Genomic DNA, 24,962 nt, shown 5'->3' with positions numbered 1-24,962 from the left:
TAAACATACTGCACAGTGCACATGCTGCACTCCAATTTCATGTGTTTGCCAACATAAATAAATAAATAAATATATATTATCAATTCTATTTGGTCCAAAAGAAATTTGGATATTTATAGTGTTTCTCTTCTTTATATTATTATTATTATTTTATAATTATTATTAATTGTTTGCAACACGGCCCTGGTCTGATCTCTTATACTCTGCGGCCACCTGCTGGCCGTTTTTGTAATCACTACCATTGCTTAACGCGTTCTCTGCAGTTGAGAGGCTGCATCAAAGCCTCTAGCATAAAAAAACAAACAAACATTAAAATACGTCTTTGGGACACTTCAAACATTTAAAATAAAACATATTTATACGTTTTTGGGAGCAAATGAGTTAATCTGGTCATTTTGTTTTGCTTTTGTCATTTGATGCATTTTTACTTTATTACTCTATTTATTAATACATACTTTTGTTGACAGAAGAGACATTTTTTTAATGTGGAAGCATGTTTGTTTTCTTTGTCTTTATAAATAAAATCTGAAATTCTTTGTGAGCATGAAAACAGCTGCATGGTGCGATTTTGACCACGACAGGTTCAAATGAAGTACATGCGGTGACGTAATCGTTTCCCGCAATGTCGCCACACACTCTGCGTGTGCACACTGGGAGCAAACGGTTGTGTACCGTTGCTCAGTGTGATTTGTGTGACACGCCACTTGAACCTTTTACGATGACGCGGAGGTCTGCGTCACTTGCAGGGGGGTTGAACGGTCCTCCATTTCCTCTTGGGATTTGTCTGCAGCTATCAATCGACACACGTGAAAATCCTCCAATATGGCACTGTAAAGAGATTAAAGGTAATCCACTTATAGTTTCAGATTATCGCCCGATTGTATAGGCAATATAGTGTCACAACATGACATTTAATGCGACAAGTTCACACGTGATGTGATGTGTGCAAGAAAAAAGATACAATCAAACTGACAGGGCTGCACGATATCGGAAAAACATGAGCTATCCGATATAGTTGCTGAATCTAGCAATATTGATATTATTGCATGTACCTCAAGAAATGACATTTTTACTATCTAATGAAAGAATGACATGTTTTTTTTCATGCGGCAAAATAATCAAACTCATTGTATTCTTAGTCAATTAACCGCTCAATAATGTTCAACTATTGGATGGCAGTGCACATTTTCCTTAAGTACACCGTGTTCCAACTATGTTTTGCATTTGTGTTATTATGGAACTCGGGGCATGGAAACCAAATAAAAGGAGAGGGTGAGGAGGGGATTTATTTATTTTTTTCAGAGTGCAGTAGTGAATTGTATCAGTCAGTTCATCTGCTCTCTCCTCGCGTGTGTCTTCTCTACTTTTTTGTCATGTTTAATAAATGTCAAACAGGTAAAGCTGACAGTCTGACTGGTCAAATTCAGATCAAAGCATAAATTCCGTATCAAACGTATTGCATTGCATGAAAATGTTATGCTCCTGACAACATAAAAAAAAAAAAACCAGCACACGGATGTGGAATATTTTATCTTTTCAGAATCTGTTGGAAAATCAACATTAAAGCTTCCTGGTTTACGTTCCTCCATGCCACTTGCATGATTTTCTATCCTTATAAATCCCACAAAATGCCAGTTTCATGGCTCAGCCAAACAAAGGTAATCACATGTAAATGATTGAAGTGGTCACGAATAGGCCGATCTTAGCGAGAACACGCCGGGAATGTCTTAATCTCACTTTATCGCGTCCGCTAATCTCGCAGAAACGTCTGCTACTCTCGGACCACGCGTCTCTGGGCCGCCATCCGTTCAGCGATGCGAAAACAGATTTTCACCTGATGTACGCTCATTCCAGGTTTTATCGTGACCATTATTCTTTGAAGAGATCAACCAGCTCTTTAAGCTAAACAATTACTTGTAAAACTATTAGATTTTGGACTATTCATCCAATTACAAAAACACATCTAAAAAAAAACATCGATGATATTTTGACAGTCACAAGAGAAAGTATATAAAAAGTCAATGAAGAATTGAATGAATGAAGCTTTGGCTAAAAAATACATTTTCTTTTGTAATATACGCCAGTATATCAAATATACAAATCCGCTATTAATGTTTTGTGGGCCACAAAGGTGAAAAGCTGGTGAAATTGTTTTTTTGCAGTCACGAGAGAAAGTACGTAAAAAGGTCAAATTGAAGCATTGTGTGTTTATTGCGAGCGGCATGTCGGTCAAAGTTAATTTTGTTCATTGTGCAGGGAAACAAAATGGATCCTGTGACTTCTGGGAATCTAATCGCACGGGAGATAGCAGCGAAGACAAAATCAACTTTGACATAATATGTGCAGAATTCTTCTGATGTGGGCCGTTAACAGCAGACAAGACACCATCAAGTTCAATCAACAAAATCAAATCTGCTCAGTGTCACCTTTGTGGAGAGTCACCTATATAAATGGGAAAGACCAACCACAATGTAGCAATTTAAGGCCTCGATAAAGCAGCCTGGGAAGTGGTCGCCATGATAATGATACAGTGAAGAGGGGTCGGTCATATAAGAACCAGGTGGTGCATTTAAGAGGCACCGTTTATGTACAACAAGCAGTCTGTTATTTATTGTGCTATATTGTTTATATGGAAAAAAATACTGACGCAGAACATATGAAGGTTTTAATTCCAAATTGTCCAAGAGGACGGAGCATAACAATTAATTAAATTCATCAAGAGTCAGAAACCCCCCCACAGCGTTTGACGAGGGAACCAACAGTGATTGTCATGTAAAAAGAATAAATAAAACCCTCCGCGTTTTAACGAGGGAACGAGCAGTGATCATAATATTAAAACTTCACACATTCATCAACCTCATCTGAGTACAAAGTGATTTGTGGTGGATCAGGAATTTGACGTTGCTGCCAAATTTGTTTCTCGAGCTCTTGCGTTTTTTTTGTGTTTTTTTTAACAAGGCCAAGCTTGTGGCTAATAAACGGAGACGACAGCTACTATTTAGGGGAGACTAATGAATCAATGGTCTTGGTTTCCAAGGGCTTGAAAGACAATTTGGACATTTGATTTGTATTTATTTTTTGATAAATTCTGAATTTATCTTGGCTTATGGACCCAACGCCAGCTGCATGCTGTCAGCTTTTGAAGCACTACACAAGCAATGGGCCTAACATTTATTTATTTATTGTCATTTCTGTATTCCAGGAAAACAATTCGTCTATTGTGTGATTCTTGGATGGAATTTCCAACTTGTGGAGAAAAGGAGAAGCCACTTCTCTGGAAGTCCCGGAGGGATCCCGCGCGGGTGTACCCCACCTCTCACCCGCGATCGAACACATTGGAAATATCCGGTAGGGAGTTTTTTTATTATTATCATGACATTGTGGAACATGAAGTGCTTAACGGTTTTGTGAGTGAGCTCACTATGATACATGTATCAGTATTTCCACTTACGTTAAGTACGAAGGTTGAGTACTTTTGCCACCTCCTCATTATTATCAAACACGATGAATTATTTCCTCCATCAAGCTCTTCTCCTCCTTTCTACCTGTCATCACTTCCTCCTAATTCTCAATTAGTTTCTTCTCCCACCTGCTCCTTCCGTAAACCGATTTCCGTCCCATTATCCCCCCCCGCCGCCGCCCTCTTCCGCCTCATGACCCAACGAGGGCATTTTCCCACCTCGCCGTCGGTGACCAACGCGGGTAAATATAGATTTAAGGGCATGGTACGTGCGAGTGAGCACATATTATACCTGAGCACGCCGCGGACACGCCTGCGGGCCCGGGCTTGGTGCCAAGTTGGTTGATTAGAGTCCTTTTTTATATGCGCTCGTTTACCTGCGCGGAAGCACGTTAACCGCCTCGGGTCTTGACTATTAGTCTCGCCAGACTCCACTCCACGGTTCCCAGTGTCACCAGCTAAAAAGGTCATAACGGTTTCAAGACAGGAAAAAAAAAATGTTTCATTTCATTTGTTCATTTATTTCAGGCAATAATCAACATTTAACAATATATCAATTTTTCTAGACAACTTTTTCAAAACCTAGCCTGAAAAGGAGTGGGAGGAAGAAAAACGTATTAAGTCCCACCCCCAATGTCATTAAAATCAAGCATTAAAAACAAATTTAGTTACTTTCCTATAAGCTTGCACCAGCCAATTTACATCAAATTGGTACCAATTTCTCTTTCTGGGTTGGTGTAAAAGTCAAGAATAAAGTAGGCAAATCTTACTTAATTTTTTTTTTTTTTTTTTGCAGTTGAAGCACATTTGGCATGTCCTTGCATAACAATTCCACTTATGTGAACAAACCTACCAGACTGACACGGAACAAGCACAATTAAGCTAAGACGGGGATCTCGCTCGCAACCTTGGGCCTCGAGCTGCCGTTTAAATCACAGATTAAATGTTTACGGCATTCCTTTGGGAGCTGTACGTACGCCGTGAAACCAGGAGGGCCCCAAAGAATTTACTGGGATTATATGGTGCGCTTTATATATATGCAGGTATGCATGTAAAGAGAAGGGAGCTAATCCGGGCCAGGAAGCGGCGGCGCATCGGGGCTTAGAGGCAACTGGTTTCAAAACAAACATGGCCAAAGAGCTCCAAAGGTCCACTTAAAGCACATTCAGGGGGCTTAAAATTGGTGCCATGGGGCCTGCGGAGCAGCTACTGCAAAAGTGTTACTGAGCAAGTTGCTAATCCCGCAGCGATAACTACTACTTTAATAAAAAAAAAAGAGGGCAAGCAACACCGCAGTGTGAATCCTTTCAGTTTCATCAAGTCTCAAGGTGGTTCGGGCCAGAAAAACGTAATCACAAATTTGTATTTCTAACCTAAATCAATTCCGTATTTCATTTTATTTTATTTTTTGTAACATGTATCTGATTTCCCATGCAATGTGAAGAGTACAATTCAGATTTTTTTTTAAATTCTGAATTCTGACCGATTATCAACCGGGCTGATTATTGGTGCCGATATTTGGCATTTTGACAAATTTCGCCATCGACCGTTTTTGGAATCCGAAGGCCGATTTCGCCGGTATCTCACTGAGCAGTGAACACTTGCGAACGTAGCGAATTTGTTTTTTTTTATCAGGAATTGTAAGATGTTCACAGTCAGTTCTTATTTGTCGTAAAAACATTTGGAACATATTCAGACAATTTTTCCACTGCAAACATCTTTTGAAACATTTTTACGAACCCTAACAAAACCCCCCAAATTAGCTACAATCGTATACATTTGTCACTCATTTGTGGAAGTATTTACATTTCCACTTCCTACACTTTAAAAAATAAATAAATAAATCAAGAAATTTTAATTTTAGAAAACTTTACAGTAGAAATCTTTAGGGATCTATTTACTTGCTTTTTAATTATTATTATTATTATTTTATATTATTATTATTATTTATCTTAACACATGCTAATGACCCTGGAAGCTCTGCAATTTTTGTTATAATTTTTTAAACAAATCTTTCAATATAGTTCAAAAGAATTTTTTTTCTTCCTATTTTACTGCATCGGCTTAAAATATCGATTATCGGCCTCCTTGACTACTCATAATTGTATCGGTATCGGCCTTGAAAAAAACATATCATAGGATATACAATCAATCAATCAATCAGAAATGGATCCAATGTTTCTTGCTTTGTCTTTTTGCGGAAATATCTTTCATCAAGCATCCAGATGACGAAAATGCCTTCATGCTTTGAAGTTACAGGGCATCTTGTTGCTTTGGCATGCACTCGTTAGCCTACAAATGTTTTTTGTGTTGGCAAAAGGAAAAAAAAACCAAACAAAACAAAGCTTTTGATGTCAACAGCAATTTGTCATTTTATTATTGATGCAATATTCAAGCCTTAGAACCTTCGGAACGGCTCGACGAAGGGTTGTTGAAGAGTAATGACACTAAATTGCGTTAATGACTCACACTTTTCCCATGACCCGCTCATCTGATGTCTTTGCGTAAGATGTTTGGCACGGAGGACCAGATGTTATTGGCGCGTCACGAGCGCCAGCTGCTCTCGCTGCAACGTTGCTCCTGGCTCGACCGATCGATTATTTCCGCTCAGACTTTGCACTTGGCGATCACGAGGCGGCTCGTCCGACTGTCTTTTTCGGGGGATAAAAGTGCCGGAATTTCTTCAGCGGACCTCCGAATCTCGGTTCTTCACGGGCTTCTGGTAGTGTCCCATCACGTTTTAAAGTGGAAGTCCCACTTCAATGCATATAACTTATCGTTACCAGGTGTCCAGGAACTAGGAGGTCAGAATTTTATAATTTATCTCTCAATTTACTTCATAAGCATTCCACAGGCATTCAAATCTTAGCATTCAGCTATTAGCATTCAGCTTTCAGCATTCCCACGCAATTTCTCCAGAAATTGCACTTAGTCTAGTTGTGGGAATGCTGAAGCATACTAATTGCACTCACCGTGTCGCATCCTCATATTTGAATAAAAAGAGAAGTCACATGTTTACTTATCTTCAGGTGTGCGGAAAGAAAACACAACACAAGAACCTTTTCTGTATTTTATATAAAACAATATAATTTGAAAATAAATATGCTCTACTGTTTTACATGGACACATAAAAACAGGTTATTAGTGATGAGACAACAACAACAAAAAAGGAGCTAATAAATCCGGTTTCTAAGACTGATGGTGGGCGGAGGTTGTTGTTTTTTTGTATATATTTCAAATGTGTTGGTGTTGGTAGAAGTAGTCGTTGTAGTGTTGTTTGTAGCAGTAGTTCTTTTGTAATTGTATGTTGCAGGACGGACAAATCGCACGTGTGCTACGTCCGTATGTACACATCTACACGGATGCTAAAAGTTCAACACGCACTTTTGCGTACACTTTATAAATCAGGTGTCCTCCTCGCTACAAAGGAACCATTTAGGGAATGTTAGTAAATATCTGATCTTTTTTTTTTTTTTTTTTTTTTTTTTGGTTGGCGTATTTATTTTTTTTAGTAATATATGTAAAAAATAAAATAAATGCACAGAGAATCCATGCCATATGGGACAGTCGTTGAGAGAGGTGAGGAGACAACACTGCATATATAAATAGAGCACATTAAATATGGGCAATAAAATGAATACTGAAAAATAGTCTGACATTATAAATTATCAAGATGGACTATGGCATGAAGGGATAATATTAGATATATATATATATATACAAGTTCAAAGAGGACGTACGGTGTAATCAAAGAACTACTGCGTTAAATCCCCATTTTCCTGGAACAAATAATTTATAAAGCACTTTTCTTTTTTTTTTTTATGTGAAGCGAGGCACTGGTTTTCCCGATGGAGTCCCACTACAGTAGAGTTTTCATTCAGTGGTTTTTCTTTCACGCCAGCTATAATCGCACGTTGGCTTGCAGTATCCCTTTCAAGGCACTCCTCGTTGTCGTGTGCTGAAAATGTCCTCGGAGGAAAAAGCGGCCATCTTTTCTTTTTGGAAGATTTCCCCGCCCGCTGAGCCAGTCAAAGCGGACATCCGTGTTGTGAATCCACGCCAGGATGCTCTTCCTCCTGATCCTTTCTGTCATTTCAAAGCAGTCTTCAACCTCCCGAGCATTTATTTTTTATTTTTTTGCGCACCAGCACAGTAGACTCGCATCCAGTGAAGTAAAAGCAACACGGTGGTTAGAAGGCGCTTCCGTCAAATGATGCGTTGTTTTAGTCGTTTGATTTTTTGTAGCAGCAAACAGTTGTGTAGTTATGCTGGTCTACACACTCACTCACACGTACACGTATGGTAGATATACAGTGGGAGGCAACGGTCCGTCCGTTCGTCCCTTTCTGTCCGTCCACAGCGGAATGCGTTCCACAGAAAACGAGCTTAACGGGTCCAAAAATGTCAAAAAGTGCTGTGCTGTGAAATATCCGTTGTATTACGTTCTAATAATAGAACGGAGTATTCCTTCATCTTTTTATATGTGCGCGCTGATCCTCCTTTCTCATCTTCTGGGCTTGTCACATCTGAAAGAGGAAAATCCAAGTGAGACACGCATTTTGATGCATTTACACTTTTAAACACTTTGTAAATGGAATTGAAATTAAATTGTAAAAATTAATTACATTATTAAATTAAATACATAAATCAAATATTTTTTTTTCTACCTAAAAAACAATGAAAATAAAATATTTCTTTGGCCTAAAAAAAAACACTTTTAAACACTTTGTAAACGGAATTAATATAAAAAAAAATGTAATTATTAAATTAATTAAATTAAAAAAAATCAGGTAAAAGAAAATTGTGTTTGTTTGTTTTTCTATCTAAAAAAAACAAACATTTATTTGGCCTACAAAAAAACAAACACTTTTAAACACTTTGTAAACGGAATTAATATTAAATTCAAAAAATGTAATTATTAAATAAAAAAAAAAATAATAATCAGGTCAAAGAAAATTGTGGGGGGTTTTTCTGTCAAAAAAACAAAAAACATTTCGTTGGCCAACAAAAAAAAAACACTTTTAAACGCAATTAATAAAATTAATTAATTAAATTAAAACAATGTAATTATTACATTAATTAAATAAAAAAATCAGGTCAAAGAAAATTGTGGGGTTAAAATAAAACATTTCTTTGGCCTACAAAAAAAAAAAAAAAGCATCGAATACTTGAGTTAACTTGACCTCAAAGCGCAGCCTAAAGTGACTCTCACCTGCAGGTCCTCTCGTTGAGCTCTAGTTGGCGATCTTTACAAAACTCGTCGGTGTGTTTGCAGGAGCAGCGGCAGGTTTGCGGATCCTGCACGAATAAATGCTTCCTCCTTTCCGAGCACGGCTTGCAAATACTGCAGACAGACAGAGAGAGAGTGATGAGGATTATCAAGAATTAACCACACCAAAGAAAACGGTCACCCTCCCTCAGGTCATATGGCCCAGTTTGTTTGCGCAAGTGTTTGCATAGCATGTGACAGTCTCGGCTAGTATTGCGCTCAGGCAGAAACGCACGCCCGCCTTCACGGCACCTTGAACTCTTCCGCTTTCATCGGACCGCTCTCACATGCCTTACGTTTGTTCGGCATGCCAACAAGAAGAAGAAAAGACATCAGCCTTGTGTTCAAAATTGAGTGCTGCAGCAAGAGGGGAGACTGTGGAGTACAAACTCTTTTGTTGTTCTTTAGACACGGAACAGACATTTATCAACTGTGTTTTTCCACATCGATCCAATCCAACAAAAACAATACGGGTTTGGTTTGACATATAAGTAGAAGTAAAAACTCGTCGGACCGTCACAATCGCTTTTGACACAACAAGGGCAGGAAGGAGATCTGAATCTTGGATGCTTAAATGTCACACACTAATCCTGACTTGTGCTGTTCAAATAAGGCCGCATTGTGAAAGTGTCTGACTACTGTGGCGTCACGGTGAACTAACATCATTTCCACCTTGTGTATCGGCAAATATTGCAACGACAAATCTGCTCGACCAAAGAGTGACCTGCCGTCATTGAGGTCACACGTTGTGTTATTTACTCGAAACCCTGACGAGAAATACCACCTGGTTTTCCCCAATAGAAAAGTAGCAATAAGAAGTGGAGCCATGTTAAAGGCCCAGTCTGCCGGGTTCACTCTGGAATAGGCACTTTTTAAAGACCGGATTTAAACAAACTACTTCTCAATTTACAGATCAGGGCTTGTCTTCATTTCTGGTGGTGATTTTGTCCGAAAAAACTGAGTAGTAGTTTGTTTGTTTAAATCCTGTATTTAAAAAGTGCCTTTTCCAGAGTGAAACCGGCAGACTGGGCCTTTAAGGTTTTCCGTATGGATTCTAAACTCATCCGGCTCGAGTCAAAGGCGTCTTCGGTGTCATATCTTATCGTTAGCAGTTAAACTGTGTTCAACAAGCAAGAAGAGTCCAGTCAGTTTTTTTTTTTTTTTTTTTCCGAGGCTATAATCTCTCACCATTTTTGCAATGAGATGCAACTGAACTGAACTGAACTGGACCACTTGGTGGAAACGTAACTGTTATCAGACAACTATCGTCAAAGAAGACTCAAGAATCTGCTTGGTGTGTCGTTAGGACATTCCATTTTATTGTCAAAAAAAAAAAAGATGGAAAGATTCAGTTTATCCATTGCTTCATACATGGACGACAAACCAACAATTGCACTCGAGACACAAAATGGAGGCAGAGTTGTTCCGAGACAAGCAATACAAAAACAGTACTCGCTACACAATCTGGTTTACAAATTACCCCTAGCAGAGGGGAAGGAAAGCAACAGATAAGCCATCGCTCAGATCTGAGCATGACATAAAAAAAAAAAAAAAAAGTACCTGCATTATGCGCGAGGATGAAAAGAAAAAGATGAAAAGCACATCGAGGGCAAAGCGGACAAGAGGCGAGACACAGCAAAGCGACACAGACTAAACAAGGCGATTACGATCCCGCTGATAGCAGCGCGGCGGCGGCAACAGCTAACAGTCGATGCGTTTATTCCTGCTCGTCCTTTTATCGCCCATCTCAAGTTGAGACGTTCCGAGGGAAAATGGACCCGTGCTTTTACTTTTCTTTAACGACGCATCGCAACCGCTGGGTGTGGCGTACGGAAAACCGTTTGAGTCGTTATTTGATAACCTCGATCTCTCCTATCTACTACACATTTTTGTCGTCACTAGTAAGACAATGAAGGCAGAATGACGAGATCGCATTGTCGAGCAATCACTTTAAGGTCGTAATAACGTGCTCTTTGTCCTCACTAGTGTGACAAATTTGACATACTAGTAGCAGAACATATGTTACTAGTGAGACAAAACTGCACCAGTTGACAAATGTCAACTACTCGTACATTGGTGACATTATAAAACGCTACTAGTTTCAAGCTAACATTGCACTTGAATTAGAGATGTCAACTACTAGTGCACAGTTGTTCTACTAGTATTCATTAGACAAGGACAGCCTCAATGATTGCGCTGAATCATCTTATTAGTGAGGACAGTGAACACACTAGTACATGGACCTTAAGATGGATATCAAGGCTTTTCTTAGTAGCGTTACGGCTAATCGCTAACGTCGGCGGCCGATTGATTAGTCTTGACGCGTGAGATGGATTAATTTGAGCAATTTAGCAGCATATAGCAACGTTAGCAAACCACTGAAAAGCATGAGATGAGAGGGTGGGAGCGTGACGGGGACAACGTTAGCGACCATGCTAACGGACGGGGGTGCGGATGTAGTACATTAAAAAGGGCAAAGGAGCTCCTCCCAAGCCATCTTAATTACGAGAAGCACGACACTCAGGTGCAGGGAGGTGGAGAAGGCGGAGCTGACATACGCGTCGCCAATTGTTACGTCTGGGTTTTTCTTTCGCTTTCGTTTTTGGCCTTTAGCCGGGCCTCGCCGGGATTGTCTGGAAGAGAAGAGAGCACAACAACGCAGAGAGAGAGAGAGAGAGAGAAAGTCTGAGAGCGTGAAGCGAGGGAGAGCGTGCTACAGTTGCTTCCCATCTCGGATCTGCTAGTTTGTGTTCGCAATGTGAAGGCGGCCTTTGGTCGGAAATCCAGTCGACTGTTCACTCCCACACCGGCGCAAATGTAACTTTTAACTGTGCCAGCCTAAGAAAATACCAAAAAAGAAAGAAAACTCCACCTTTGCCCACAGTTAGACTTGCACTTTGGGCAATTTGCTCTGCTGATGCATTGCAACAAAAAAAAAAAAACTGTGTGGCTCCACAAACAGTATATTGCACCACTTAATCACTTTGATTACACCATAACAACAATGTGATGGTCAAGGAAGAAGTGGGTTCCCACAAAGACAGGAATGTGCAAGAATGAAGGATTTCACAGGGGTCCCAAGTTCCCCCTCTGACCTCGACCTCAGGTCAACACCCCCCTGTCAGGTGTTCAGTTCAACTAGCATAGCAAAGCATGTGTGGCGAACTCGCCAAAAAGAATGCGCTGAGAAAGTACAGGAGACGTTTCCCGTGTAAACCTAAAAACCAGAGTGATTTACTTTTATGGGAATTCAATAATTAGGAGCGAGGACGACGCGACTGGTAAAAGATTCCGAAACACATGCGCAACAATGCGACCTCCTGTCGACGCTCCGGTCATAAATAACGGAACGCCACGGACCTCAAATGTTCCGTGAGAAGACGAGCGTGCGAGCAATTTATTGTGTTCTTTTCGACAAAAATAAATAAATACATAAAACTCCCCACATGAATGAAAAAGATGATAAACTTCGTCCGGACCACATCAATCGGCACCAGTCTTAACTTTTTTGTTATTGATTGGAAACGCAACTGGGAACAAGCTCATAAAGGATTAGCGGCTTACAAAGGATGCACCTGGGGCTTTGCATGTGCACGTTTTGCTTACTGGACATTTTTGACTTTCAAACATGTAAAGACCCTTTAATGAAAGTTTGACAAGGCTCACTAGGACTTCATCTCATGGCCCATAAACTTACATACAATATTTCTGCCTCTGTGAATAATCCACAATCAAGATAAAAGACAAAAATGCTCACAGCTACAAGCTTGCTAAAGTAGCTGTTAAGCTATGAGCTATGCTAACTTCAATGTAAATGTCAATGCACAACTACCATCATTACTAGCTGATAACATAATGCAGCTAGTAAATATCCATTGCACCAAGTACTTCAACATGCATACTGGCTAACAGTTAGCCAATTAACAGCCGGTGCCAACTTTGCCAACAAACTGTAGACTCTCGTTCGCCGACTACGACATCAAGAAACCGCTTGCTTTCACACATGCATCTTTTGGATTGGTATTGTGGGTAAAGTTTTTTTTAAATAATGAAATGAATATATTGTCTCTATTTGGCGTATTTTCGCAGACTTTTATTAGACGAATTTGGACGGTTGCTACGCTTGTGCGTTAGCGTTACCGTAAAGTTGAGTTTAACTGGGAAACAGTTCAAAGCAAGTACGCTTTTGCCTCTTATTTCGAGGACCATGCAAAAAAAGAATCTTAAAAGCACGTTTTAATAAGTTTCATAAGTTGTTTAATTAAAGAGTGGTGGGCTAAAACTATATAAAAACACGTTTGGTTACATAGTCTTGCAAACAGGATTTTTCACCTGTTATCATTTCAGTGTGAACTGTCAATGCAATACTTTGATGAAACGCATCGTTTCTCCTCTCGCTACCATCAAGCTGATAAGACCGTAATCAGCCAAATATTTATTACATTTAACTCACACGTCCGCATTCTTGGAACAGTCGGAAAGATTAAACTCTTAAAACAGACTGCAAATAGATTTATCATGCTGGTGATAAATCTGTCATTTGTGTTTACATGAACATTTTTTTTCTCCCGAGCCGGAACAAAAATTTGTCATGATTAGACAAGCGCTGCTGGTGTTGTTTTGAATAATTACGAAATCCGACGCTTTTGCGGCTTCTCCCGACCTCTCGCATTGATGACTTCAGTCACACTGCTGGCCAACGTACAAAAAAACAAAAGCGTCGAGAGTTGAATGACCCCGAGAGCGTCGTTGCTGGCGACCGCAAACCGCCGTGGGACAACTCGTAAACAATCAAGAGGAGGTTAAAGGAGGTACACTTAACTAATACGACAAACGGCCTTGTCATAAGCCCAAACAAGTGCTCCTGATTATTAACAAGCGTTCACCTCGGGGATCGTTTTAACGCTTCTTTGGAAGCTTCTGGTGCCGGCGGAGCGGCTTGAGCAAACGCCATAAAACCGAGGTGGCTCTTCAAAAAAAAAGACGCCGCTATCTATATCAGCTAGCGGCGATCAGAGTACCCGGAGTTAAGTGGATGTAAAGGAGGGGAAGAATGTAAATAGGAGGTAGAGTGAGGGGAGGAAAGGCGTAAAGGTCAGGCGTGGCGAGGGCAACAAACTCGTTAAGAGTCACTTATTTACCGGCGCGCTTTTAAAAGCGGCCTAAGCCGCCTGCACGGCTCAAAAATACGGAATTTTCTTAATAATAAAAAAAAACACGAAATGGGCACTGAGAATCAATTAATCATTTAAACGTTTCAAGGGGATCAGATAAAGTTTACTGTCATGTAAAATCTGAAACGTTTTGCGAGTAGTGTGTTTTTCAGCATTTTTCAGCATTTCAGTGGAACCTCCAAAAAGTATGGAGCCCTTAAAGTGACATGGGAGAAAAAAATAAAATAAATATGTTTCTTCTCCGGACACGAGAAAGTTTCTCGTCCATATTATTATCATTTTTTTCATGCGGCAAAATAATCAAACTCAATGTATTGTTAATTAATTGTAATTACCTCTCGATAATGTTCAACTATTGGATGGCAGTGCACATTTTCGTTAAGTACACTGTGTTCCCACTATGTTTTGCATTTGCATTATTCGGGTTGGAACTAGGTGCATGGGAACCAAATAAAAGGAGAGGGTGAGGAGGGGATTTTTTTTTTTCAGAGAGTGCAGTAGTGAATTGTATCAGTCAATTCCTCTCCTCTCTCCTCGCGAGTGTCTTCTCTCCTTTTTTTGTCATATGCCACTGTTGTGATTTTGATATTTTCTTCAGTATATTGTGCAGCCCTAGTGTTTATCTTTTTCTCTGTGGTTTTTGGTCAGAAACTGGTGGTTTTGGTGAAAACAGCCCATGTTGTACTGTTCATGACTAAACAACAAAAAGCGAAAAACGAGCCTTGTGAGAGATGTCAATATGCTCCTAAAAATGGCTGGCTGGGACTGAATCCCAATAATCCGGTTTTCACTCTGCAAACGCTGTCCTGTTCCCCTCTCCATTACATGTTTGACTTTAGATTTATCATACGGCGGCTTTCTAACAAGCTAAGAATGTCAAAACACGAATTAATCCACCGCCCGTAATGTAAAGTTTTGACGACCCTGCAAGTCAAGCAGCATTCACGGAATTACAGCTCGTGTTCCACATCGGAGGCTCCGCCGTAGTCGGCCGGAGGAAAAAACGAGTCAAAAAAAATAATGGCCATCCAAAGAGACGGGCCCAACTTTTGTTTGCTGGAATCGAGATCGAATCTCTGCTGGCTTTTGTTCAACTGGAGCATTAAGGCTCCAAAAGACGCTCTGTACTCACTTTTCTCGCAGCTCTTTCACTTCTTTCTTTAACCTGAAAGAAGACAACGCAAACAAAATGCGCTATTAGATACAGCATGGTAGACAGACGATGGATCATCATCATCATCATCATCATCATCAACTTGCAAAAATGTGGCCCAACTCGCTTTCATTTTGAGATGAACCCGACCTCTTGTGACAGGGGCTGGTTGAGTGTTGTTTCAAGGATGCGTACGCACACAATAGCGAGTCTCAACACCCTCCCGCTGATAAATGCTTTGTGGCGAAATCTCTTGTTGGGCAAAAGTATGAGGAAAGGCGCACGATTTCATTCTTCTGGGTCACGCGCTGCACAACAACACGTTTTGAAACAGTTTTTTGGGCCGAAATCATCATCATCATCATCAGGCTTTCGTGAGCGTCTCAATCCCATAAAGTGAAATCAGTGCATTGTGAAAGCGTCACGTATGGGGGCCAGTGGGCATTATTGTTTATTATTGGCCACCTCGCATAGTCGTCAAACTCTCTTATTTTAGGTTTGCGGAAAGCAAATGCACTTTTCGGCGCTTTATTGATCATGTTCACGTAGACCAGTGCATCTCAATTATTTTCTGTCATGCCCCCCCAATTAAGAAGAAGAAACCCCCCCCTTGCAAGCGCACATGCTCAGTGCAAACAAACAAAACCCCTACACCACCGAGCGAATGCTCCCTGCGCACACTCTGCCAATAATGATAGCGCCACTGCCCCCTAATGTAGTGGAGGTGCAATTGCACTTTATTCTCGGACAGTTTACAAAAATAATAATAATAAAAATAAAAAAAAAATAAAAAAGCATGTTCCAAGGGTTCAAGGGTAAAAAAAAAAAAAAAAAAAAAAAAAAAAAAAGGCTCAATACTGGACAGCTAGAAAAAACCCTGGGCCGACCGACTACAGTTTTGCCTGTTAAGAGGGATGTAAAAAAAAATCTATGTGGACAAAAGTATTGGGCCAATCAAAGGTTGGACTCACTAGACCTCTTCAAATAAAGCAATTATTATTATTATATTAATTACGTCCCTATCTTCACGTATAGTAATAAATCTGAAATCGGATTGTTTGACCCGCTCTTATGGCACACTGGTTGGGAATAACCGACTTTGAGGACAACCTTCCCTCGGAGGATTTCATAATGCATCTCACAGCTGCTTTTCAACTGGGAAAAGACTTCATGGTCGGAAAGGAGACATTACTTCCGAATGACTCGTTTTATCGCCTTAGTAGATAATGAGAGTAAAACCACATTTAATAGAGAATACGAAGAACCAGAAAAGGGGGTGGCGGCGAGTTTTTGGGTAGTAGCTGCGCTAATATGCCTCCGTGCGATGGAATGAGGATAATCCGGCGCACATGTATGGAGAACGTCGACTGGGATATGCTTCAACCTGCGGCGGGCCGTTTTATCGCCAGCCAAGAGAAGGAAGCAGATGATAAGGAGATATGAATCGAGCAGACCTGTCAAATGTGTCACAAGCTGGCGAAGGACAAGTTGCTTGTTGTTGTTGTTGTTGTTGTTAAAACATTCACGTTTTAGGCAGCGACGCCGGTCTTTGTACATGGACGTGCGCGGAGGCTTTCTTACCTACACTCGCATGCGCTGTGTTCCGTAAAACTCATGAAGATATCGTTTTGCTGCCTTTGGGTCTTGATTCTTTTGATCTGTGAAGAGAAATACACGAGGGTTTAGTAACCAGAGAAAGTTTACAAAAGTTAGTCAAACAATCACAACCCTTGTTGTTTAATGGGAAAGGATCCAAAAAACAGAGCCAGGAACACTCTGGAGATACTTTTATGGACTCTTGTCAACAAATTGTTGAGACGATAATTGCCTTGTTGAAAAGCCACAAGCAAAAAAAAAAAACGGCTCTGAGTGCCAGGAATAAAATGATGATTCAACACAACGATCTCGGGAAAAAAAAAAGCAAAAAAAAAAGCCGCAAAGTAATCCGTCCCGCTCTCCGGTAAACCAAAAACACCCCCGCCCCCCCTAAAGGGATCGCGGATCAGCGAGTTGTCGGACCTCCATGGTGACGTTATAGCTGGACGTGGGCATGCACTGCAGCGTCTCGTCGTTGCAGCAGCCGGCGCAGCGCGTCAGCACCACGCACGACGGGATGAAGATGTGCTCCACCTCCTCGGGGTACTCCTGCAGGATCTCCACCAGCAGCTCCCGAGGCTTACACAAGCTCTTGTTGTACACCTCCATCAAGGGGATCACTGCGGAGGCACACGGGCGCACGCAGAAAAACACAGTTGGACAAAAGGCTCGTTTTCAGGAAAAAAAAAACAAAAAACGTAAAGTGAATTCAGCAATTTGTTGTCATAAGTTGCCTCTTCACAATTACATAAAAACTTGAACCCATTCTCATCATCTGTCACAAATGCAATGTGGAGTTAACGAGCTATTGATGTCTACACCCCGAAAATGGATTGTCTGCTGTCATGGCTGCTTTAGAGCGCCTCGTTATACGCCATGAGTGTGTGCACGTCACACAGAGAAAGAGGAAGAGTGAGGAGTGGAGTGTTTTTTTCTTTTTTGTTTGTTTGGTGTGTTTTTTTTTAATGTCTGACTTGACAGCTAGTGTGTGGATAGGGGCTTCGCACTGGCATGGCTGCTTTAGAGCATCTCGTTATACGCCATGAGTGTGTGCACGTCACACAGAGGAAGAGCGAGGACTGGAGTTTTTTTATTTTTGTATTTTTTTTATTTTAAGTCCGACTTGATGACAGCCAGTGTGTGGACAGGGGCTTCGCGATGGCGTTGTTGCTTTAGAGTGCCTCGTTATACGCCATGAGTGTGTGCACAATGAATGAGGAGTGGAGTTTTTTCTTTTTTTGTTTTGTTTTGAGAAGTCCGTTGACAGCCAATGTGTAGACAGGGTTTCACGCTGACGTGGTCGTTTTAGCCCCGCCACCCCCTAAAAAAACAAGATTGCCTTCAAATAATGTATCTTTGTGTATTTGCTGTAAATATGTCCACCGGTTGTCATTCATACAACGCAACCTTTTGTGCCATTTTGGTGCGTCGGCGTGTCGTGAGATTTTGCTCACGCTATTATGCTGAAATATGAGGAAACATTGAGTCGTATGTTACTTTAAACACCAACAATATCAAAACAGTATCAAGCATTTATCAGGGCAGTCAAACGTGTTTTTATCAAAGGCCACATTGTAGTTGATAACTGGTTATGACGGCCATATCAATAAAGAATCATTATTATTACATAATTGCTCCTGCACTTTTTCATGATGGCGTATTATTAGCACAACACTTATCATGCGCAGGGTGCTGCGGGCCACGTAATATACAGCTTTATATCGTAATGTTTAGATATGGACAAAATCATTGGGACGCGTGGCGAACGCGAAAATGGAGGAGTGGCAAAATACGCAGTTCCTGTAAACTTCCACTCTTGTGGGAAGGCTTGACAGTATCTTGGAAGTGCGTGTGTGGGAATTTTTTTGAGAATTTCATGTTAGACCTGAAAGACGGCCTACTGGCTCCACTTGTCTTAAGCGCAGAAAACTCATCCAACGAGACCAAAATAATAATAATAATTATAATAATAAATGGGCTTGCTGTGTGGCAAGATAGATTCGATTGATATCCAACAACGTTACAAGTACACAAAATGTCTTCTTAAAGGGGAAGTTGACCTTAAACATTTCTTGACAATAAGTTGACAACATGACATTCTGATTAATATTAGATTTGTGGAATATGAATTAACAAGCAAAATCCAGCCGTTTTTATCCATCTCGGGGGGCCACCAATCACAGCTCATGTGTTTTCTGAGGCTGAGCTGTGATTGGTTACCTGACATCTGAGCAAATGTGATAATTATGGCCATTTTCACTTGATAGTTGATGAAAACTGTTGGATTTTGCTGCATAGAACATATTTAGCAAGAATTTTTGTGGTTTTGACTTCCCCTTTAAGGCGAATAACGCCAAACCTCTCTCTAATTAATAAATTGACTAAGAGGTTCATGTCAACGCTTTTGCCGACATGTAAATCTCTCAACGACAGGCAAAGCGCTTAGCCGGTCCCTCGAGACGCGTTCTGGACCGGCCGCGTCCAAGCGATCAATCTGAGAACAAGTGAGCGGAAAACAAGCGTCGGGCCGCCAATACAAACACGACGACGGTGCCTGAAGAAGAACTCCAAGTTTCCTTTTTTCTTTTTTTTTTTTTCCCCCCACAACTGCGACTCTTCCCAAATCCGATGTTGGGATTGTGCAAAAAAAAAAAAAAAAAAAAAAAAGGTTGACATTCCATTCCTTTCTAAAAAAGTGAGTCTGGTGACCGTAACATTTCCCTCATCCTAACCTAAAAAATAAAAAAAAAAGTCAAAATGTCTCCATTTAAAGGTTTTGGAGTGGAAGGGAGAAAGTGGCCACCGGAGGGCGAGAATGTGCCTGTACTGTGTCAAGGTGACCCTTCACAAAAGTAGGTCTCACACACACTCACGCTCTCACACACGCATGTGTGAACTCTCACGCCACACCCGCGCGCACATGCTCAATTTGCTCATACATGACCTGTCACATTCACTCACTCACTCACTCACTCACTCACTCACTCACTCAAACATTCTATTACACTACTCACTCACTCAAGCACTCAAGCCCCCACACACTCACACTGTCACACAACTTACTCAGCCACTCAAAGTTAGTCGCTGGCACACTCACATGTTTACACTCACGCACTCATTCACACACTCGCACACTCACGCATTCATTCACACTCACACAACTCACTCAGCCTGTCAAAGTTAATCTCTCACACATTCACACTTGCTCACTCACTCTTATTTGCTCTCTCATACACCTTCACTCTAACTTACTTCTACACTACTCACTCTCTCAACCACTCAGTTAATCCCTAGCACACTCACGTTCACACTCGCACACAATTTCATTCACTCACACTCTCACTCACTCAGTTAATCCCTCGCACACTCGCACGTTCACGCATGCACACAATTTCACTCACTTGCACTCACACATAACTCACTCAGCCACTCAGTTAATCCCTTGCACATTCACGCATTCACACTCACTCATAGTTATTCCTTTGCACTCACTCACTCACTCACTCACTCACTCACTCTTATTTGCTCTCTCATACACCTTCACTCAAACATTCTCTTACACTAGCTCACTCACTTAATCCCTCGCACACTCACACATTCACACGCACTCACACAAAATTTCACTCACCCTCACACACAACTCACTCAGCCACTCAGTTAATCCCTTGCACACTCACACATTCACGCACACTCACTAGTTATTCCTTCGCTCTCTCACTCACTCACTCACGCAATCACTCTCTCACTCACTCTCACTTATACTCACACTCACCTATACTCACACTTTCAGGTAATGTCAGTCTCTCTCGCTCTTGCTCTCTCTCTTTCTCTCTGGCTCGCTCGCTCTTGCTCTCGCTCTCTCTCACACTCTCAGTCACACACATTCACGCACACACAAATGGATGTCAGTCTGTCCTTTTAGGTCACCTACCGTCATGTGGACCTCTCTGCGTTTCCCTCGGTAATTGGGCACTCTGCAACAAAAAAATACAAATAAATAAAGGGGGGTGGAAAGTGAGTTGCGCAAGGCCTTATCGCACAAAAATATATATGTACATTTGGCAGTTGAACCCTAAGAGAACAAAAAATGATAATTGATAAATCACTTTATACACCGACATTAAAAATAGACATGATGTGGTTTCCCAAACGCAGCCTTTAAATATATAAATATTTATTGCTATGCGATTATATTGACAAGATGTGACATGACATCAACTGAATTGATTTGAAGTCAGTAAAAGAGCATCATTTTGCTCCAACCCACATGGACCCATTTGGGTACCTGAGCACATATTTAGCATTGTCGAATATTGCTTGACACAGCAAATGGGGGCAATGTGACCCGAACGCGGCCAAACGTTTTACAACCCCGTGTGCGCCACAAGTGCGTTTTGATTTCGTAACTTTTATGGACTCCCGCCTGCATTCGTTCCCATTAAAAGCCGGTAAGAATGTCAAGCAGCCACTTTCCCCGAGACCCCCTTTCGCCGCTTCACTGCTGATGTGTGTGCGCGTTTGTGTGCGGTGGGCACCACACAAAAGGATTACTGGCAAGTTTCCATCGTTTACCTCGCTCATTTTGAAGGGACGTGGGGCCCGCCCCTTCCGGGTGGCGTGAGAGAACCAGAGAGTGGGGGTCTTGTTGGGAGAGAACACCCCCCCCCAATACGCCCCCCCCAATAACCACCCACCAACCCACTCACCCAAAAAGTGTCCGACTGCAATGCCCTTTGTTTTTTTTTTTTGTTTTTTTTTTTTTTTTTTAAAGGGGCCTTAATTATTATATGTGATCATTTTTTGGATTCTTATCTAGTCGTGTTTTTCCCTCTTCACCTTTGCTTTAATGACTTTCAAACTTGTGACCTATGAGCAGCCACTACAGTAGCCGGAAAGTTCATTGAGTTGAAAAAAAAAAAAAAAATAAAAAAATTGGAGTCTTAAAAAGTACCAAAATAAATAAATAAAATAATATATATATTTTTTATTTTAACTAGTAATTTAAAAAAATGTTTCAATAAATATCTATTTTTTTTATATATTTGTCTATGAAAGATACATTTCCCATTCAGGGACTAATAATAGATTTATATGTTCAAAGTTTATAAAAATGTGACGTAAAAATTACATTTGTGTTGCAATACATTTAAATTTAAAGTGACAATAATATTACTAAAACTAATATAAATATAATTTTGAAAAATCATGGATTTTTTTTCAAGGCTTAATTGACAATGTCACATATGTATTTTAATTTTTAAAAAAAATTACATAACATGTTAAAAATAGAATTGAAAAAAATGTTTTTTTTAATATTTAAAAAAATAATCAAATTTATAAATGATATAAGAAAATAATTAGAGAAGTATTTTTTAAATCCTTGAATATTTATATATATATATATATATAAAATATTAAAAATAAAATATTAAAAATAAAATATTAAAAATAAAATAGAAAAAAAAATACATATGTTTTAATCCTTAAAAAATCATTACATTTAGAAATGATATCAGACAATAATTAGAACTATCTTTTAAATCCTGGATTATTTGTTAAAAAAAAAAAAAATGAATAAAAAAAAATAAATTAAAATTCCATTTTACCTTGGCATTTTGACACAACATATTTAATTTTTTCCACATTTGCTATTTTTGTTTAATTGATATATATATATATATATATATATATATATATATATATATATATATATATATATATATATATATTATTCAAATATATTAAAAGTTCTTGTTCAGTATACCAATGTTTCATAATTGGCAGTTTGGTAAAGGGCCAACAATGACCCGGCAAGGTCGAGTGACGAGTTTTCTTTTCTTCCTTATTTTTTTAATTTTATTTATTTATTTATTTTTAATTGACCCACGGAGGACTCACCTTGACAGCCGACAGCGTCAGAAATAATAGTGTCAAACTGTCAATAAAGTTCATGGTGTTGTCAAATCCAAATCCGGGTGAGGTGTTAGAATCCGCGGCGGCGCTGCTGGCGGGGGGCGCTGAGCTCCACGTTCATCAAGCAAGCTTTTTTAAAAAGGGGGTCCCGGGGGTCGCGCGGGTGCCGCGTCCATGTCGCTGGCGGCGTGGGGAAGGGGGGTAGGGGGTGGGGGGGGGAGATAAATAAATGTTAACAATTCCTCAAAACCCTTCACTTGTCGAGTGATCCTCGGGGGTGGGAGGAAAGGGGGGCCGGGGTGGGGGCCACGTGTGTGTGTGTGGGGGGGGGGTGTTACTATCCACACATTATACACACAAACACATGAGAGAGGCACGATCCGGGACGTCTCACATGGTCCCGCGGAGGCGCGCTTTCCCGCAGTGGTCGGGTGGCAACATTACGCACCGAGTGTTAATCCCATGCTTGTTGGAAGCCAGTGGCAGTCGCAGCGCGTCTCCTTCTGTACCTCCTTGGAGCCGAACCCAAGCGACGTTTAGCAGGGGTGGGGGCAAGTCCGCCTATATGCATGCGCTCCGGCTCTGACGTCTCCGGCGGTGCGGCTGCGCGCGACAGCGCAGTCAGATGATCGATCCAAGAACTCCCGGGACGCGTCCGCCTTCTCCTTCGGCTCCGGCTGCAACTCCACAGTGCGTGTGCGTGCGTCGGGGTGTGCGTGTGTGTGTGAGAGTGAGCGAAGCGGGCGGGCCGTGATTGGTGCACCCGAGGCGGGGGGGGAGTGTTCAATTGTGCTTGCGTTTGGAAACCTCATTGCGCGTCGACTCATGTGGCGTCATCAGCTTGCATGAATGAGCGATGCGCTTTTTTTTTCTTTTTTTTTATGGCATAGAGGCTCAATAAAGGTTCAACATAATTGCACAATTTGAAAGCTGGTGGTGTTCCTCAAGGCTCACTACTCAGGCTGCAGATTTTTGTGTTTATTTAAAAAAAATTATAATAATGAAAAAAAATACTTTGACTTTGCTGCTGTGTTTCAGCCTATGGAGGACCAAAACTGCCAAAATTCAACATAAATAAATGACGAAATAAAATTTAAATTGGTTTTTATTTTCAATTTTAGTCATTTATTTGTTTTAGTCATTTATTTTGTCTTTATTTTGTCATTTATTTGTCTCTTTATTTAGTCATTTATCTATTTATTTAGTCATTTATTTATCGATTTGTTTAGTCATTTATTTGTCTATTTAGTCATTTATTTATTTAGTCATTTATTTATCTATTTATTTAGTCATTTATTTGTCTATTTATTATTTATATACATGCATTCCGATGTATGTGTAGACTTGCTGTAGGACTAGACCCAGATTTCACACTTGAGTTTAAAAAAAAAAACAGGAGACAGTCAGGACAGCTCGACCTTGGCAAGGGGACTGTGGCCCGCTGAGTGCCATTCTAATTATAGGTCATCTTTATAGCATTGCTAAAACAATAAAGCGAATCATAACGTCCTTTTGAGCAGCACTGAAGTCTGTAACGTTCTCCATTGCACGTGTGTATGTGTGGGGGGGGGGCACGTAGTCCAGGCACAAGCGTGCGTGGGCGGCGCAACGTCGGCGACCACATGATGAGTCTCGCTGTCTCGCTTCTCCTTTTTTTTTTCCTTTCCTTTCCTTGAATGGGGCTTCTCAAGGATGGTCCCGCTCAGAAGGAGCCACCTGTCGTCGTCTTCGGCTTTTTTTTTTTTTTTTTTTTAAACAGCTGGTGCATCTTGGCTAGGATGTGGGAGGAAAGGAAAGAGCACTTTCCAAAGTGATGACAGATGAAGAGCTTCATTTAAATGGTAATCTTAGTTAAGAAGGGCCGACGTGCGGATCGACACACTTCAAATGTCTTTATCTTTCTTTATTTCTTTCTTTCTGTCTTTCTTTCTTTCTTTCTTTCATTTCCTAATAAAGGGGTGTCAAGTTAATTTTTGGCATGGTCATATTTAGGGATGTAATGATATCCAAATATCCCGATATGAAGCTCACGATATGATAATTAGCACGATATTGTGGGGAGGTTGGCGATATTTAAAAAAAGGTCACAATATTGTAAAAAAAGAAAAAAAAGAGCTAATACTTATATTATACAATATTATGCTTTTGTACATATAAATGCTATATTGTTATGTATTATTATTATTATTATTATACTATTATTATTATGTTATGTTGTTAATGCACATACACACTTGAGTTCCTGCACATATTGACTTGCTTCCGGGGCAGATTACGTTCCCCTTCATCTGACAATTAGTGTAGATTCTCAACATGGAAGGGCCAAAACATCCCTAAATGAAAATGAAGTTGCACTAAAAAAAAACAAAAAAAAACTGGCCACCAGAGGGTGCTAGA

At 40.4% G+C, this 24,962-nt stretch overlaps 1 protein-coding gene and 1 long non-coding RNA gene across 3 annotated transcripts in view; one reads left to right on the top strand and one right to left on the bottom strand.

The window, feature by feature from the left end:
• The first annotated feature begins 752 nt into the window (after positions 1-752).
• LOC144010655 (uncharacterized) overlaps positions 753-24,962 on the top strand; it is a 68,781-nt gene continuing 44,571 nt past the window's right edge. Inside the window, exons 1-2 of the long non-coding RNA XR_013281279.1 lie at positions 753-845; positions 3,203-3,348. This is a non-coding gene — a long non-coding RNA (uncharacterized LOC144010655). The remainder of the gene's footprint in view (positions 846-3,202; positions 3,349-24,962) is intronic.
• Positions 7,265-23,277, bottom strand: vegfab (vascular endothelial growth factor Ab). 2 transcript variants are annotated; one of them, XM_077511069.1, is made up of 7 exons: positions 22,551-23,277; positions 20,584-20,626; positions 17,076-17,272; positions 16,638-16,714; positions 15,036-15,068; positions 8,673-8,804; positions 7,265-7,986 (listed from the first exon to the last, which is right to left on the bottom strand). In XM_077511069.1, the coding sequence occupies exons 1-7, from the start codon at positions 22,602-22,604 to the stop codon at positions 7,965-7,967; spliced, it is 558 nt and encodes a 185-aa protein (XP_077367195.1). In that variant the 5' UTR covers positions 22,605-23,277; the 3' UTR covers positions 7,265-7,964. The 2 variants fall into 2 exon arrangements, with proteins under 2 accessions (XP_077367195.1, XP_077367194.1); XM_077511068.1 differs by lacking the exons at positions 7,265-7,986; positions 8,673-8,804 and adding an exon at positions 9,776-11,362 and having other exon boundaries at positions 22,551-22,745; positions 23,014-23,277.

The sequence above is a fragment of the Festucalex cinctus genome, chromosome 21 (genome assembly GCF_051991245.1).
Source record: "Festucalex cinctus isolate MCC-2025b chromosome 21, RoL_Fcin_1.0, whole genome shotgun sequence".
Lineage (NCBI taxonomy): Eukaryota > Metazoa > Chordata > Actinopteri > Syngnathiformes > Syngnathidae > Festucalex > Festucalex cinctus.
The sequence above is the reverse complement of the archived record's forward strand: the minus strand, read 5'-3'. Positions and strand labels throughout refer to the sequence as shown.

Coding starts and splice junctions, on each gene's coding strand:
- vegfab (XM_077511068.1), bottom strand. CDS start 22,604: ATGAACTTTATTGACAGTTTGACACTATTATTTCTGACGCTGTCGGCT. Junction 20,627..22,550: donor TGACGCTGTCGGCTGTCAAG/GTGAGTCCTCCG, acceptor TTTTTGTTGCAG/AGTGCCCAATTACCGAGGGA. Junction 17,273..20,583: donor GCAGAGAGGTCCACATGACG/GTAGGTGACCTA, acceptor GTGCCTCCGCAG/TGATCCCCTTGATGGAGGTG.